Below are 14554 nucleotides of genomic sequence, written 5' to 3'. Positions count from 1 at the left end.
AATCTTTTCTTGCTTTGCAGTCTCCTTTTTTCCTTGTGTTGCAGCTTTTAACTTCGCTTGACATTTTCATCACATTATTCCCACGTTGTGCATTTTACCACCTTAACTTAATTATCTTCATAGCCCTCCATGGTCACATTTCAACATTCCTGCTCTGTTTATGTCCGTGTTGTCTACATCGTTACCGTGGAATACCTTCATTCACCCTAGAAACACCTGTACCACCCCCAACTTGTGCTTCTTACCCACTTCTTCTCCATCAAACGTGATTGTGTATGTCTAGACAAGATTGAAAGAAGAAATAAGAAATTTAAAAAGCATTTCTGCAAGCATTTTACTGTTTTATTCATAGAGCCCATTGCAAATATTTTCTACTGCATTTTCTTGACAATCATTATTTTTTTTTGTTTAATATTGTCTTTAAAAAATAACTTTGTCAATTTTATTTGCCCATTGATTGCTCCAAAAGGTCACAGACATTAGGACAAATGGTTTAAATCCTTTATACGAGCATTTTATTTTTTTTCTGTTCCTTCCTTATTCTCTACCAAAGTTTTCGCAAAATATTTGTAAACTTGCGAACATTGGAATCTGTGAGCTCTCTATGCAGAAAGTTCCAAGTTCTACTAAAGTTAACTCCACTATGCGATTATTCTATTCTATTCTGTTCGCCAGCGGTGGGAAGTGGGGTGGAGAAACTTGGCAACCTTAATGTCATGGGTCTGATAAGAGGCAAGCGGTATAAAGGTAAGGTCAAATGGCTGTTCATTGATAGCCAAAGTCCTAGTCCACTTGCTGTGTCCTTTTGTTAGTCTCGGCTGATTGGCAACGCCCCTGCAACTATGTATATGCCACTCCCCTACCGCTCCTTCCCGATCAGCTTAGCCCTGTGACCGCAAAGCGAAATTGCCTCAGGAACGCCTCTCAATATATGCAGTAAATTGCTTGCTTGCTAAAAGTCCATACACACAGATACACACACACACACACACCCACACATACACCTTGCATAAGCGGCTAATTCACAAAACACAGTAGCAAATAGTGTGTAAGTTTAAAGAATGCTCGACGGGCTAATTCCCTGTAACTTGTGAGACTGACAAAATTTGATTTCCTATAAATATTAGATTTAAAAACTTCCTTCTATATACAATATTTAAATTTAAAATTGTTGGTAAAGTTAGACCAATCATACTACAGATATATGTTATCTTACTTTGCATTGTAAGAGTATTTCAAGATTTGCTGGGAAACAATTGGTGAGATGGGCGAATAGGGAGGGATATCAGTCAACGATTTGTCGAAGGCCGATTTGTAAGGGGCCAAATCGAAATGACATTACGGTTAAGTGAAAAGGCAAAGCCGTTGCTAACGGCAAAAACAAATGGCGCACAATTGACTTGGCCAATAAACCATAAAACCGTTAAATTCACAAAATCAATAACTTAGCCGTTTGCCAATTGCCGCCAAAAGTCGCCAGAAGAGCATTCGAAACTTGTCGCATGCCGCAAGTCGTGTTTCTCCCATTCCCTCCCCAAAATGAAGGACGACAAATTGCTGTGAGGTCTCGGTCTGCACATTAAACAACTTTGCAATTTGTGTCCATTATTTTGAGCTGACTTTCAAGTTGTGTCGTCGTCGCTGTCGTTGTCGGGAGCGTGGGCGTGGACGTGTACAAAATTGTTGTCACCTGCCCTGGCATTGAAATGTTTCTCAAGTTTTTTGTTAAACTTTAGTCCGCAGACCCCCCATCTGTTTGCCCCCAACACACACACATACACATACACTTACCCTCTCTCACATTGCTCCTAATTGTGTCAAGGAGTTCATTCATAGACATTAGCGACAGCGGCGTGTGAAAATTTCTTCTGTTGTGTGTATGTGTGTTTCATTGTCAACAGGAAGGCTCGTTAAGAGATGAACTCGTGACAAATTTCTAGCAAAACAACACGATTTATTAATAATAATTCAATTTACAAGCTATATTTTTCGTTTTTGTTTTTTATTAAAATAAATTTTAATTGTGGCAAGTCTAAATTTTATAATTTAGATATGGAAATATTTATTTGAAACTCTCACAATGAATCAACTTTTGCAACTGTCAAGAAACAACCAAGTTTTTTAACTAAAATCATTTATTTTTTAAAAATAAGATTTTCTTTCAATTCTTTTTTTAAAAGCTTGATGACATAGTAGTCAAACACTCTTTTTATATATTTCTATAAATTGTGTTCTTCATGCAATGTTTTTATATACTCGTGTCACGTAAGAGAATACATCACGCTGTCAGCTCTAATTTGGGAGACACATTTCGTTCTCGCCTGTCATGTGTCTTGTGAACAGCTGTTAATGATACAGAAGCATCTTATATTTGGATATCTTCTACCTCAACTTTCCGCCTCTGGGACTCCTGTTTCTGTTCTTGTTGTTGCTTGTTTTCGCTGTCATTTTGCGAGCTATTTTGTTTGTAAAGTGTTAGTGGGCCATTTTAGGCAATTGTCACACTTTGGAATGAAATTTTCAAACTGTTGGCAGTTGTCTGTGTTGGTTGTAAACTGCGTTGGGGATTTGTTTACACAATTAAAGAACCATTCACAAGGATAAGTTTCAAACTTGAACTGATTGACCAAGTGCAAAGACAGTTACTAAATATTAGATTACTTATATATTTACATACATATACTCGTGTGTTGTTGATTCGGTAAATATTTGTATAAGAGTAGACATGTGAAATTTAAGTTTGAGGTGTTTTGAATTGCTAAATGGTTTTGCCTTTAGCGTTCAATTCACATATTGACAAACCAAATGGCAGAATGTTCAATTTTATCACGTGTTGTTGAGCAATTACACATTTCTTACGTATACGTCACGTTGTGCCAGCAGACAATAGTTTTATACACACACAAATAAAATTAAAAGCCTTGAAAGTTGACTACAAACCTTAACAAGCTTAAAGTAAGAATAACAAATTAGATTTAATTATGCATTCGATTAATCACATTAAAATTAATTAAGCGAAATACTGAATTCAACAATGCATTGATAATAAATGACTGAAATAATCGTCCTTATTAAGGCATTGCTTTAATGAAGAATGTTTTGAAAAGCAACCAACAGATATACGAGTACTTGTCTATAACAATGGATAACAGTTGTTAAGACTTATGTGTTGATTTAAGTAAATCAGTGAATCGTAAGAGATATACAAACATTATAAAGTTTTATTCTTAAATTAGATTCTTTAAAAAAATTTTATTTTGTCAAAAAAACTGCATATTCTATTAGCTGAAAATATCAAGAAAAAATTAAAACTTAAAAAAAATAATTTAATTTTTGTATTAAACGTTCTTGAGCTTTTTTTGTTTCGAAGCATTACTTGATGCATCTATAGTTTTTTCGATGCATGGCTCGCATGTTCTTGAATAAGGATAATTTGAGCCTACTGCCACAAGAACAGTGGCTTAACACATTTGTTGCCCACAAAAAGTCCCCGCAAATAGAAGTTGCCTTAATCTTGTGAGGAGTCACATCAATATGCCTCTTGGGTCTGACGAGTAACTCGTTTCGTGACGCTAGAAATACGTTTCCACATATGTTATGTATTAAACCAAAATTGGATGTGCACGCGTACGGGAAGAAAGCAAATCCCCCAAAAACCTGACGATGATGTTTGGCTTTTGGTATTGTTATTGGTTTGGAGTACAGTATTGATAAATATGCTGAAATCAATCAGGGTAGTCAAAAAGCCAACCTTCTTGGCTTCACTCTCTGTATTGGTCTATGTGACTTGTGTACGTGAAAATTGCATTTCATTGCTCAGGTGCGTTCGGAAAATCTCCCAATAACCGGAATGAGAGTCGAGCAAAGTCAAGTCAAGTCGAGTCGACTCAGAGCGAGACGTTGTGGAACGTCATGTCACGTCAGGTGGCGGCTTCGTCGTCGCTCAGAAACTCAGTTCGTTTGTGTGTTGCATGTGACAGTTGTGTTATGTTTATTAAAAAGTTTTGTCAATACAGTATGACATGGTGTGTCACTTACCCACAACACACAGTCACACACACACACACACACAAACTCTCTCAACTTTCAGAGACGTTCAATTGTCAATCATCGTCTGGTTGAAGAAGAATTTGTTGCCAGTGGATGTGTGATTAGGTTCGTTACAAACTTGTTAAAATTTCATTACTAGGTCAAGTTTGTTCTGAATTTTGGTGTCAAAGTTATATATCCTGTGTGAGAGATGTGGACATTGAACTGCAGTGTTGCCAAGTTAGCTTTTTCCCGTCAAATTAGATCTAAATAAAAACAAGTATTTAAAATGCAACAAAATTTTGTTTGACACTTAGAATAACTCAGCTGCTTAACTTTTGCTAAGATTTTTAAAAAATAAATTAATACAGGTTACAGATTACAGATTTTGGACAAAATATTGTTTATCTTTATTTATGTAAAAACTAAGAATTGGTTTTCGGCTTGATCCGACAAAAGAACTTCGAGCCACAAATCGAAGGACCTTTAGAAGTTTTCACGTGTTTATATCAAAGACTTTTCTCGTTATGAACAGCTTTATTTTGCCCAGAAATGCTAGCAACACTCTTCTTGGTTTTTGCTGTGCATGTACCGTGGATATAACAATTAAAAGTTTTACTGTGGAGAGGAGAGAACCGAAAACAAGTTGTATTGTATTATGTGGCATGCTTTGGGACGCCGCCGGTGGAAACAAGTGTGTCTGCTAATGGCTCAGACTGAAACTCTTAATGGAGGAAGTCGAATCATTGAACTGTTGTCTATTGTTTCAAAGGTTTCTTTACACGCATTTCAAAATATTTATATTAACCACAATTTATATTTCTTTAATTTTGCATTCAAAGTAAGAAGAGTATCGGATTATATAAATTTGTACAAATTTGGATTAAGATAAGACATCATCGTATGCATTGTCAAAAAACGGTTTCTTAATTGGCTTCCCGAGATAGTAGATGGTAATTTCATAACACGCACAATACACACCACACAGTAATACGAGTGTTCCTAGGATTATAATCAAAATGTGCAACAAAATCCAGATCCACTTTTTACCAGACTCATATCCCAAAGAGAGTTTAGTACATGCGGGAAATATTAGATTGAGTAGAGGTAAGGCAATCGCACAGATCATCTTCACAACTGGGACCATCATTGGAAATGCAAGGGCACAGATCGCAGTCAGAACGAGAAAGATAATGCGCACTATCATTTCGACGCGGACAGGATTTTTGATATCGCGACTTGTTGTTATATATTGATTGAAAATAATGTCGATGGGTACGAAGCCGTTCAAAGGATAGGTAAGAATAACTACAACAGCAGCGCTAATCTTAATTGTATCACCATCACTGGAGAAACACATTAGTATGTCATAAATACAAAAATTAAGAAAAACATACATGTTCCATGGCATATTTTCCAGAAAAGGCCTATAAATGGCATCGCCCATTTGATAATACATAAACAACCCCCATATGAGATTTGCAATTAGTGTCAAGCAGGTAGCACGATTTAAAGTTCCCCACCATCCCAAATATGCTTCTGGATTAGCCATCTTTGATTCAATGGCTACCATCTGTTGAAATAAAACTTTCACTTTCAAACGGTTATAAGCTAAGATATTAATACACGAACTTACCACGCCCACCGAGCTTAAGGAAAACATAACAAAACCTATGTACAAATGTATATCAGAATTCACAATTGTAGTAGCGTCACTCGAATCAGAAACTGGAGAACCTTGCAGTAAAGAGGATATCAACTGATTATATATATAGTATACGATGATATATAAAATTAAAATATTTCCAGTAATGTTAAGCGGTGACAGATAACAAACATCCCGTATAAGGAAGAGAGGAACGATGCAAACGATTACGATCGCAATAAAGACTCGAATATCCAAGTTGTCCCAAAAAGAATTTGCAACTGACTTCAAATTTTGAGCACTAAAAACGATGTACAAAACGCCGATAGAAAAGTGAACAACAATTAGCAGAATATTCACAAGATAACCAAATATTTTAGAGCAAGGACGACAACATTTTGAACCCTCATTGAATGCATAGGCAACTGTCTCTGACATTGTCATATTATTGTTCCCGTTACGGGCTCTGGCCTGAACCATGCATTGTAGCTGCAAAAAATTGGTATAGTTTGGTATTTTATATTGATTGTTTGTACTTACCATAAGGTGTATGCCATAGATGTATAGAATTGTAAATAGAATTGTACAGAATAAGCCACCAACATAGCCAGTATAGACAAATGCAATGGGCAAGTAAAAAGTTCCAAAGCCAAGGACACTCTTCACCACAAAATGGAAGGTGTCAAAAGTTCTAAGTACACAGATAAACAAAATAATAAATTAGCCTTTTACATGGGAAACTGACTTACGACAGTGATGCCTTCTCGACGGGCTTCGCGTAGGGGTTGTGTATACTGTAAATAAGTTAAAGATCTTACTTATCTGCTCAGGAAGTTCTTCATTTAATTACGTTACTTACGCATTGCCCATGCCAAATCCTTTAAAAAATCGTCTGTATAAAAAAAATGATAAATATGAATTTGACATAAAATAAACTTAAACTTGTTTCGATTATGTAAGCTCGGTGAACTAATGTAGTAAGTTTTTTACACATTGCATTTATTTAGATATTAGAATCTTATTAAGAATATTAAATTAATTCAAAAAATACTTCTCTAAAAAATTAACAAATAAAACCATTTCTTAAATGCATAAATACATTTTTGAGAAATTTTTATCATTTTAGATTTTGAATATTTCTAGGAATTGCGTTTGATTTTGTAGAAAAAATACTTCGATAGTTTAGCAGTTCTCTGAAACGATACATATTTCAATATTCTTGTTAGCTGTTATCATCGTTTGTGTTTTACGGAGAAACTCAACTTTTATGAATGAGCGTAAAGCGTTTCATTATGAATTTCCCTGTTCGTCCCGCTTGTAAATTTATTTATTTTCGTTTTTTGTTTTCTTGTTGTCGTTGTCGCCAAGTGCGTGACATTTTCAAAATCACGTTCAACCGCAAGAAGAGAGAAAAGAGCAAACCAGCCACATGATACTATGTATTTCGATGACTATATGGGTGTTACGGGCACATATACATATGTACGTATACATAAATATATGTGCCTATAAATATTTATAACTATTTGACGGAACGATATGTACTTGGCTATAGCTATTGGCTGCTTAAGTTTTGATTCAATTTACTTTGTCTGTAAAATATCAAATATATATATTTAACTTTCGTTTTGGCCAAGTTGGGCGAGGGTCCAAGAAGCTTAAATGAGTGAATATGCATTTGACATTTTCCACTTTTACTTTGAGTTAAATGTAATCAACAAAGTCGACGACAAATGACAACAATGTAAATGATGTGAAGCACTTTGAATACACTGCAAAATACCCTTTACAAGTGTATTATACTCAAAGTACTTTTATTTTTCATGAATAAAATGCGTTGATAAAGCGGGACTTGGTATGTTTAGTCAATTCAATTATTACAGATAAATCTATCTGTAACAATAACTATATCTACATATGTTATATCTTATTTTAAATTCAGAAAAATCTGCCTAGCTTATCAAGATATATTATATTTTGGTTAAAGACAAATTAATAACTAATTACACTAACTATTTTTCCGTACTGCTCTGCCCAATATATAAAACGAAGACACTTTATTAGCAATACTTACTAGACGAATAAAAAATTCAGAAAATGTAACTTTATAGAGTATGTACAGCTTGTAATATTGCTGAATAATAACTTTCATTTCTTATTAAGTATTTTGTGTTTGCCGACATTGTAATCTCTTTTCAATTAACAATACGAACGGAACACAATGAAATTGGTAAAAGCAAAAGTAACGAGCAGAGCTGAGCTGAGCTCTACTGTCGATTGTCGACTGTCGAGCTGCCATAATGCCACCGTATCTAGAGTAAGAGCTGCACTCGCGAATTGCGGCATGGCAAATTGCTGCCTGTATTTAATAAGTACAAATAACAATAAAAATAATCATCAACAGAGTCAGACACACAAATTGTATTTAATTTCTTTTGCCAAAGAGATTATTCTTACCATGAAATGGGTGGTAAGTAGGGGACACACTCACCGGTCGAATGGCTGCCTTTTGTTTGGCTCTCCAACTGAAACTGGAACCCAATCTGGGACAATTTGTGCTTTTTAACACATTGCCGGCCAGCACTTGACTTTTTTACAGTTGGCCAAGTATTTTACTTTATTCTTTCATTGTTTAATGGCATCATCGTGAGGTACTGCTCAACGCACTATGGAAAAGTACTTTTAAAAAATAAAAGGGTTTGTTTTTTAATCTAATTATTTCGTAATATTGAAAAAATAAGGCACTTTACCAATTATAAATTCTTAATTCAGTTATTAGCTATAAATTAAATAATTTAATTTTTCACTAAATTTTTATTCATATATTTTATTAAAGTGACAATAAATTTAAAAAACTTTTGAAGGCAAGTTTTATTTTAAGATAGTATAATAATATTATTATAAAAAAGATTTTATTTTTGTCATACTCACTATCACAATTCCCCACTGTGCGACGTCTATTCATTTCATTTCATTGCTCACACAATTTCCGCAATGCCATTTTACAATTGTCCATGTCAGTTGTGGACCAGTTTTGAGTTGGAGCTTATGTGAGGTTGTTTGATTCTTGGCCAGTTGCTGCTGCTGTTACTGATCTCTGGAGCACAGTTTCCAGCACATTCACATATATTGCAGCTGCCTTACTGTTGACACAAATCATTCACTGGAAGTGCCCGTCTGCTCCCTTCCCTGCCAGTTTACATCTTTTTATATTTCTCACTCAGCTCCATGACCAAATGTAAGTGTCTCTCGTATTGGTTACACTAAGGCCCACCATTAAAGCATTTAGGCCAAAGCAAAATTATTGGTACACATGCTTATAGAACTCGTAGTTGTGTGACATTGCCTCAAATTGAATTGAATAGCGTTTGCCTCTGTCAAGATGGAATAGATTAACTTGGGTTGCCATTCAACTGTTACACATATCGGAAAAAATAGTTATTATATTTCAGTCGTCAACTTGTTTCCGACAGTGCGACAGTACGACATTTTAGTTCCTATTGAAGCTTCAAAGAGCTGCGAGACAACAAAGACTATCATAATTAATTGTACATGTAATATCTGGTATGATTAGCTATAAAAAATATATCCAAATCAATCAAACCAAAACAAACAACAAACCGTAACCTAGGTTTCGGTTCCTATAAGATCCGAAATTACTATTTCGGTAAAAGGTGCAATTTCAGTTTTTTTTCTTTCGGTTCCGGTATCACCAATTTTGAAACATTTTAAAATTTTAAGATGTCGTTGTATATAATATCGAAATAAACAGACCAAGGGCAAAAAAAATTGTTTGAACGAATCTAAAAGTATTTGAATTTAGACTGTATTCAGAGGCCAAATCATAAACAAAATGACATTCTGCTTGAAAATCGGTTGAGTTTTGATCAAGTTATGACAGTTTGAAATTGGTCAAAGTGCGGATTTAGCCACTTTACAAGTCCAAATTTATGTTCAGTTTCACATGATTTTTTACAAAAAAATGAAAGGTCTCAGAATCAAGTTTAAAGTGTTGTTTTATACTAATAACGATGTAAGGAGTTAATTAAAAGCGAAAACTTGAGATTTAAAATTTTGAATTTTCAAAATTTCAAAGGGGGGACCCTTACCATCGAAATCGAATCTTGGTCGAAAATAATTTAATTTTCTAAATGAACAAAATTTGAATGCAGAATAAATTTAGAGGCCAAATCATGATCAAAATGACATTCCGTTTGAAAATCTATTCACTTTTGAGCAAGTTATGAGAGTTTGAAGTTGGACAACACTTTGAGCTAGCAACTTTACCACAATCATACCGGTTCCAGTGTTATTCCCTTAATATATCTATTAAGAATATTTATTTTTCATTGTTATCTCAAATGAGAATTAAAAAAGATGCTTTAAGAATTATCGATTTTAGTATGTAGAAGTTTATACTCGAATTATACTTGAAAGATTCCAGAAATGCTCAAGCAAATACAAAACTTTATCAACATTTTCGCACTTGCCTTGTCGCACTCCAAACGAAGACAAATTCAAAAGCACTGAACAAAAATGTAATTCAAAACATTTTTCAAGTGCTCCAGTTTGTAGTAAGTGTCTGTGTGTGTGCGAACTCACATGTGTGTGTGTGTGTATGTGTGTAAAGTTGTTTATAAAACTTTTACACCGCAAATGAAGAAAATGGAAAAAAAAATAAAAGCAGACGATGGAACTTGACCATGTCGTTGGCAGTTGGCAGTTGCCGTTGTTTGCCAAGCCGTTACTTAGCGGCAGCTCCTCCTTCCTCCGTTCCTCCATCGGTCCGTCCCTGCATTGTCATCATCATGAACATCATGAGCAACTACTGGTCCTTACCATCGCCTGCTTGGCTAATGGACATCTCCCCGTTTGCGCTGTGCTTGGCTCTTTCTATCGTATCTCGTTTATTGATGCCACATCTTCGGTGTTGCAACTCCAGATCCGACTTCAACAGACTGAATGAAATAGCTCAAGCAAAACCAGACAAACAGACACACATTCATTTGCTGTTGTCTTCGCTATTTGGCTCTTTGTTTGGCCTCATCCATTCCACTCGACTATCGGGCGTTGCCATGACCAAATCTATCGTCAATAGCCACATCCATGCTCGTATCTGGCCAGGCCATGTCAGCGATACTCGTTACAAAAAAATGCAGCCGGTTGTTTATTGGACCAGGATTTTAGCACAAAGTCATTTTGAAAGCAAAACAAATATTACATAAATGATTGATTTGACAAATTGCATATAATAATTTGAAATATTATGAGTAAAATAAAGATAATGCACTTGAAGAATAAACAACCAATCTTAAGCCGCACGCAGTGAGATTTAAGCTTTTCTGCTAGAGCATTCAAAGATTTCAGTGGTTAAGTGCTTTTCATCCTTCAAGGCTCTTCTTTCAGCTCTTCAACTCGTTAAATCTTAATCTGTAATTGAGAAATCAGTGTCCACTTAGTCAAGCTTATTGCGACGATAAAGTTTATGCCATAAGCGGATTGTCTTTAAAAAGTTATTAAAAAAGAGCAGACACAGTTACTGTTATAAGTTTTAAAATAAAAAAAATTACGACAAAACAATTATATTCATTTTATTTTTAAATTCCTTAAGAAAATTACCTACTTTGAATTTTTATTTGAAAATTGATAAATAACAAATATATTTTGAACTAAATATTTTAAAATATAACCATCACTCACATATTGTAACTTAATGCTCCAATTTAAAATTCTCTAACAATAAGCTCAGCATTTTGATAATATGCTAGAAGTGGTATTGAACCTGTTGTCCTTGATCTATTGCACTAGTTTTCTACCAATTCGCATTACTTTCGAACTAGTTTCTTCGACTTGAGTAACAGTAAACATCAGTTTTATTAATTTCTTTGATTTATTTTATTTATATGGTATATATATATATTTTAAACCAGTTTCTTTGGCATCTCGCTAAAAATGCTTGTGCAATGCACAAGTAAGTCTAAAATTGTGTCATAGCTCTATAAACAAGCTGCTCAACTTGGCCCAGAGAGCAGCTTGAGTGAACCTGAACCTATCCCACCATGTGGCAGGCTTGTCGTGATCATCTGGGTCTGGGGCTTGAGAGGCGAAGCGACCTGTTTTGTGCACAAGCCAGACAACTGCAACAGCAACTGCAAAAACAACAAAATCCCGATGCAGATGCTGCATGGATGTTGACTTATGGGCCAGGCTAGGCTATATCCAGACGAGCCTGTTTACAAAACTAGGTCAACGTCGGGGAATGTGACTTGTGGTCAGCTCTTACACTGAGAGAAATTTGAAAGTATTTATAAATATATTTTCTTGGATTCCAAACAGTGGAAATACTTAAGACAAATATCAACTTAATTATATGAATATTTTAGATTCTATAGGAATACTTATAACAAATTTTTTATAAGTGCCAAACTGCGCAGTGGAATTGAGTAACAAGTTGGAGCTATCCTAGAAATAAAGAATTTATATGTTTATTACATACTTAATTACACATTCAAGTATTAACTGTATTGAAATCAAAAATTTTCCTAAAATTGTCAAACATTTTTTCTCTAAGTTTACTTAAGAGTACCCATACATTGTGTGAAAATGGCCTGACTACGACTTAACTTAACTTAGCTACCATTTCCTCTCTCTCTTTTGCAGCGAATGTGTTTCAATGATGTTACTGCCTTCGGGGCGTTCGAATAGTGATGTCTATCCGTTACAAAATTCCAGCTCACAGGCGTCCAGTGTGGGCGCGTCCAAGCCCCTGTTACTGACAAGAACATCATCACCACAATTGACAACGTTGCCAACATCAAATGGCAGCGCCAACGCGAACGCCTACACAACTCTCCTCAACTCCTCCTCCTCCTCCTCGCCCTCAGTAGCACCACAAGAAACGGCCGGAAGTCTGTCAGAGACCGGAACACAGTCGACAACAACGACGTCAACAACGACGACGACGACGACGATAGCAGCAACAACAGCGGACACCATAAACTCCGGAATTGAGGTTGGTGGCATCTATGGCCCCATTTTGGGGCAGATTCATGCGAACAGCATTGCCATCGGAAATTGGGGCGAAATTGATCGACATTTGGAGGCGGTCCAGGATAAACTCAAAGCTGGTTGGTCAGTGCATGTGGGAAAAGAAGGAAGACTCTACTATTGCAAGTAAGTACTGAGTAGCACATACAGTATTCTAGAGCTCATTCAGTGTGTATTTAATATTCATCTCGGAAAACCTCGATTGAATGACACGGCTGATAATTCAACTCGTGTCTAAATTTTCATTATCATGACAATCGATTTTTGCTGTATTCTTCCGTATAATTGTAGAAACAAAAGATAATTCCTTAGAATAGACAACACTGGTCTATTTGCTGGGACACGCAATGAAAATCTCTGCAATGATTACAATATATTTTAATTCTCTTTAAGTAAGAGGTGCAAAAATTTCATCAATCTACAAAATTCTCTTTGTTCTTAAAATTTTTTTATTAAATAATGTCAATGCATTTATATTTATTTCACTTAGGTATAAAACTTTTAATACATTTATCATCTTTTATTATTAAGAGAGTATAATTTAGTCAAAGAACCACACACACACACAAACACACACACACAGAGCAGAACGTATCCTTTTAAAAGAGTTAAGGCTGTGTGACAGACAGACTGACTGACTGCCTCCATAAATGGCTGTGTGCTGCACATAAATTGATTATGCACGAAATTCTATTAAATCATTTTACAGTTTGTTGCACATCAAAACTGAAAGCGCGCAAAATGCCATAAGAGCACAGGGCGTGGCACCGACTGGAATGGGGGCAGCTGGCAAATGGGGACAGCGGGACTCGAGGGATAATGGGTGCTGTCTGCCTGGCTGAATGAATGAGCATTGCTTGGTTTAGGGCTTGGCTTTAGTTTTTCTATGTGCCAGCTACCAGTTACCAGGTACTGGGTTCTGGATACTAAGTACTAGTAACGAGTAACAAGTGGGTAATGGGGATCCCCTGTGCCACATGCCTCTCAGCGGACAAAGTGCAAAACTAATTAACACAATTGTGTGCAGCCAGGAAATGAAGAAAGACAGCAACGGAAACCACCAAGGTGGGTTACCATGGGTCGCCCTGGCTTGGGACCGTGTTGGCTATGGGCTCGGCCTGCTATTTTATTCTGTCCTGTGTTGGCCCTGATTATGGCTGCACTTTATTGCATAGCCGAGCAAATAACCCAATTAGTGTTGATTAATCTCAATTGAAATGCATTTTGCCGGCCCCGTGATAAAATAGTCCACAGCCCATTGGGGGATTTAAGAGTAGCCACAAGTTCAGGGTCAAGTGTTCCAAGTGCACGTATAAATAAAAAAAAAATTGTCAAGAAAATATGCTTAAACTTTGTTATACCCAATATAGCTGCTTTATAGGAATTATCTTTAGTTGCTTTTTATTCATGTATTTTTAAATTAAAAATTAGGTGTGTTAAGTAAAGAATACTCAGTTATTAAAATTATTATAAAAAACGTGATATTGATATTTTTCAACTTTTTTAAGATCCAACTGAAATTAAATGATATATGGTAAAGTACAAAAAAAGTTGAAGTTTATGTATTTATTTATGTCTTAGGTCTGGAATTGAGGGTTAAATAATTTTAAGAATTTAGTTTAGGATCCGATCTGTTGTTTTATATTAATATAACTTTTTAATTTAATTGAAGTCATTTAACGCAATCATCTGGTTGGCTGCCCGCTTGTGAGGACTGGAGTAAGCATGAGGAGCTCACCTATGGCTGGGAGCGTGCCATAGATTCCAAGGGTCGTTCCTACTACATCAAGTGAGTAGAGACAAGCTTTCTTATTGTAAACCAAATAACCTATT

General features: G+C 35.5%; 2 protein-coding genes across 2 annotated transcripts in view; one reads left to right on the top strand and one right to left on the bottom strand.

Annotated features, from left to right (window-relative positions):
* Positions 1-14554, top strand: part of LOC117790452 — a 32485-nt gene that overhangs the window by 12374 nt on the left and 5557 nt on the right. The window contains exons 2-3 of the mRNA XM_034629906.1: positions 12335-12847; positions 14394-14510. Of these exons, the coding sequence (XP_034485797.1) occupies positions 12348-12847; positions 14394-14510 (617 nt within the window). The 5' untranslated portion in view covers positions 12335-12347. The remainder of the gene's footprint in view (positions 1-12334; positions 12848-14393; positions 14511-14554) is intronic.
* Positions 4849-6559, bottom strand: LOC117790453 (glutamate transporter polyphemus-like). Its single transcript, XM_034629908.1, has 6 exons — positions 6534-6559; positions 6424-6468; positions 6215-6365; positions 5666-6163; positions 5427-5602; positions 4849-5375 (listed from the first exon to the last, which is right to left on the bottom strand). Exons 1-6 carry the CDS (start codon positions 6542-6544, stop codon positions 4913-4915), a joined length of 1344 nt encoding a protein of 447 aa, XP_034485799.1. The 5' UTR covers positions 6545-6559; the 3' UTR covers positions 4849-4912.

This window comes from Drosophila innubila (assembly GCF_004354385.1).
Source record: "Drosophila innubila isolate TH190305 chromosome 3R unlocalized genomic scaffold, UK_Dinn_1.0 2_E_3R, whole genome shotgun sequence".
Taxonomy (NCBI): domain Eukaryota; kingdom Metazoa; phylum Arthropoda; class Insecta; order Diptera; family Drosophilidae; genus Drosophila; species Drosophila innubila.
Note: the sequence above shows the minus strand (reverse complement) of the source record. Positions and strands in the feature narration are given on the sequence as shown.

Coding starts and splice junctions, on each gene's coding strand:
- LOC117790453 (XM_034629908.1), bottom strand. Junction 5,603..5,665: donor CCTTAAGCTCGGTGGGCGTG/GTAAGTTCGTGT, acceptor TTATTTCAACAG/ATGGTAGCCATTGAATCAAA. Junction 5,376..5,426: donor GAAAATATGCCATGGAACAT/GTATGTTTTTCT, acceptor GTGTTTCTCCAG/TGATGGTGATACAATTAAGA.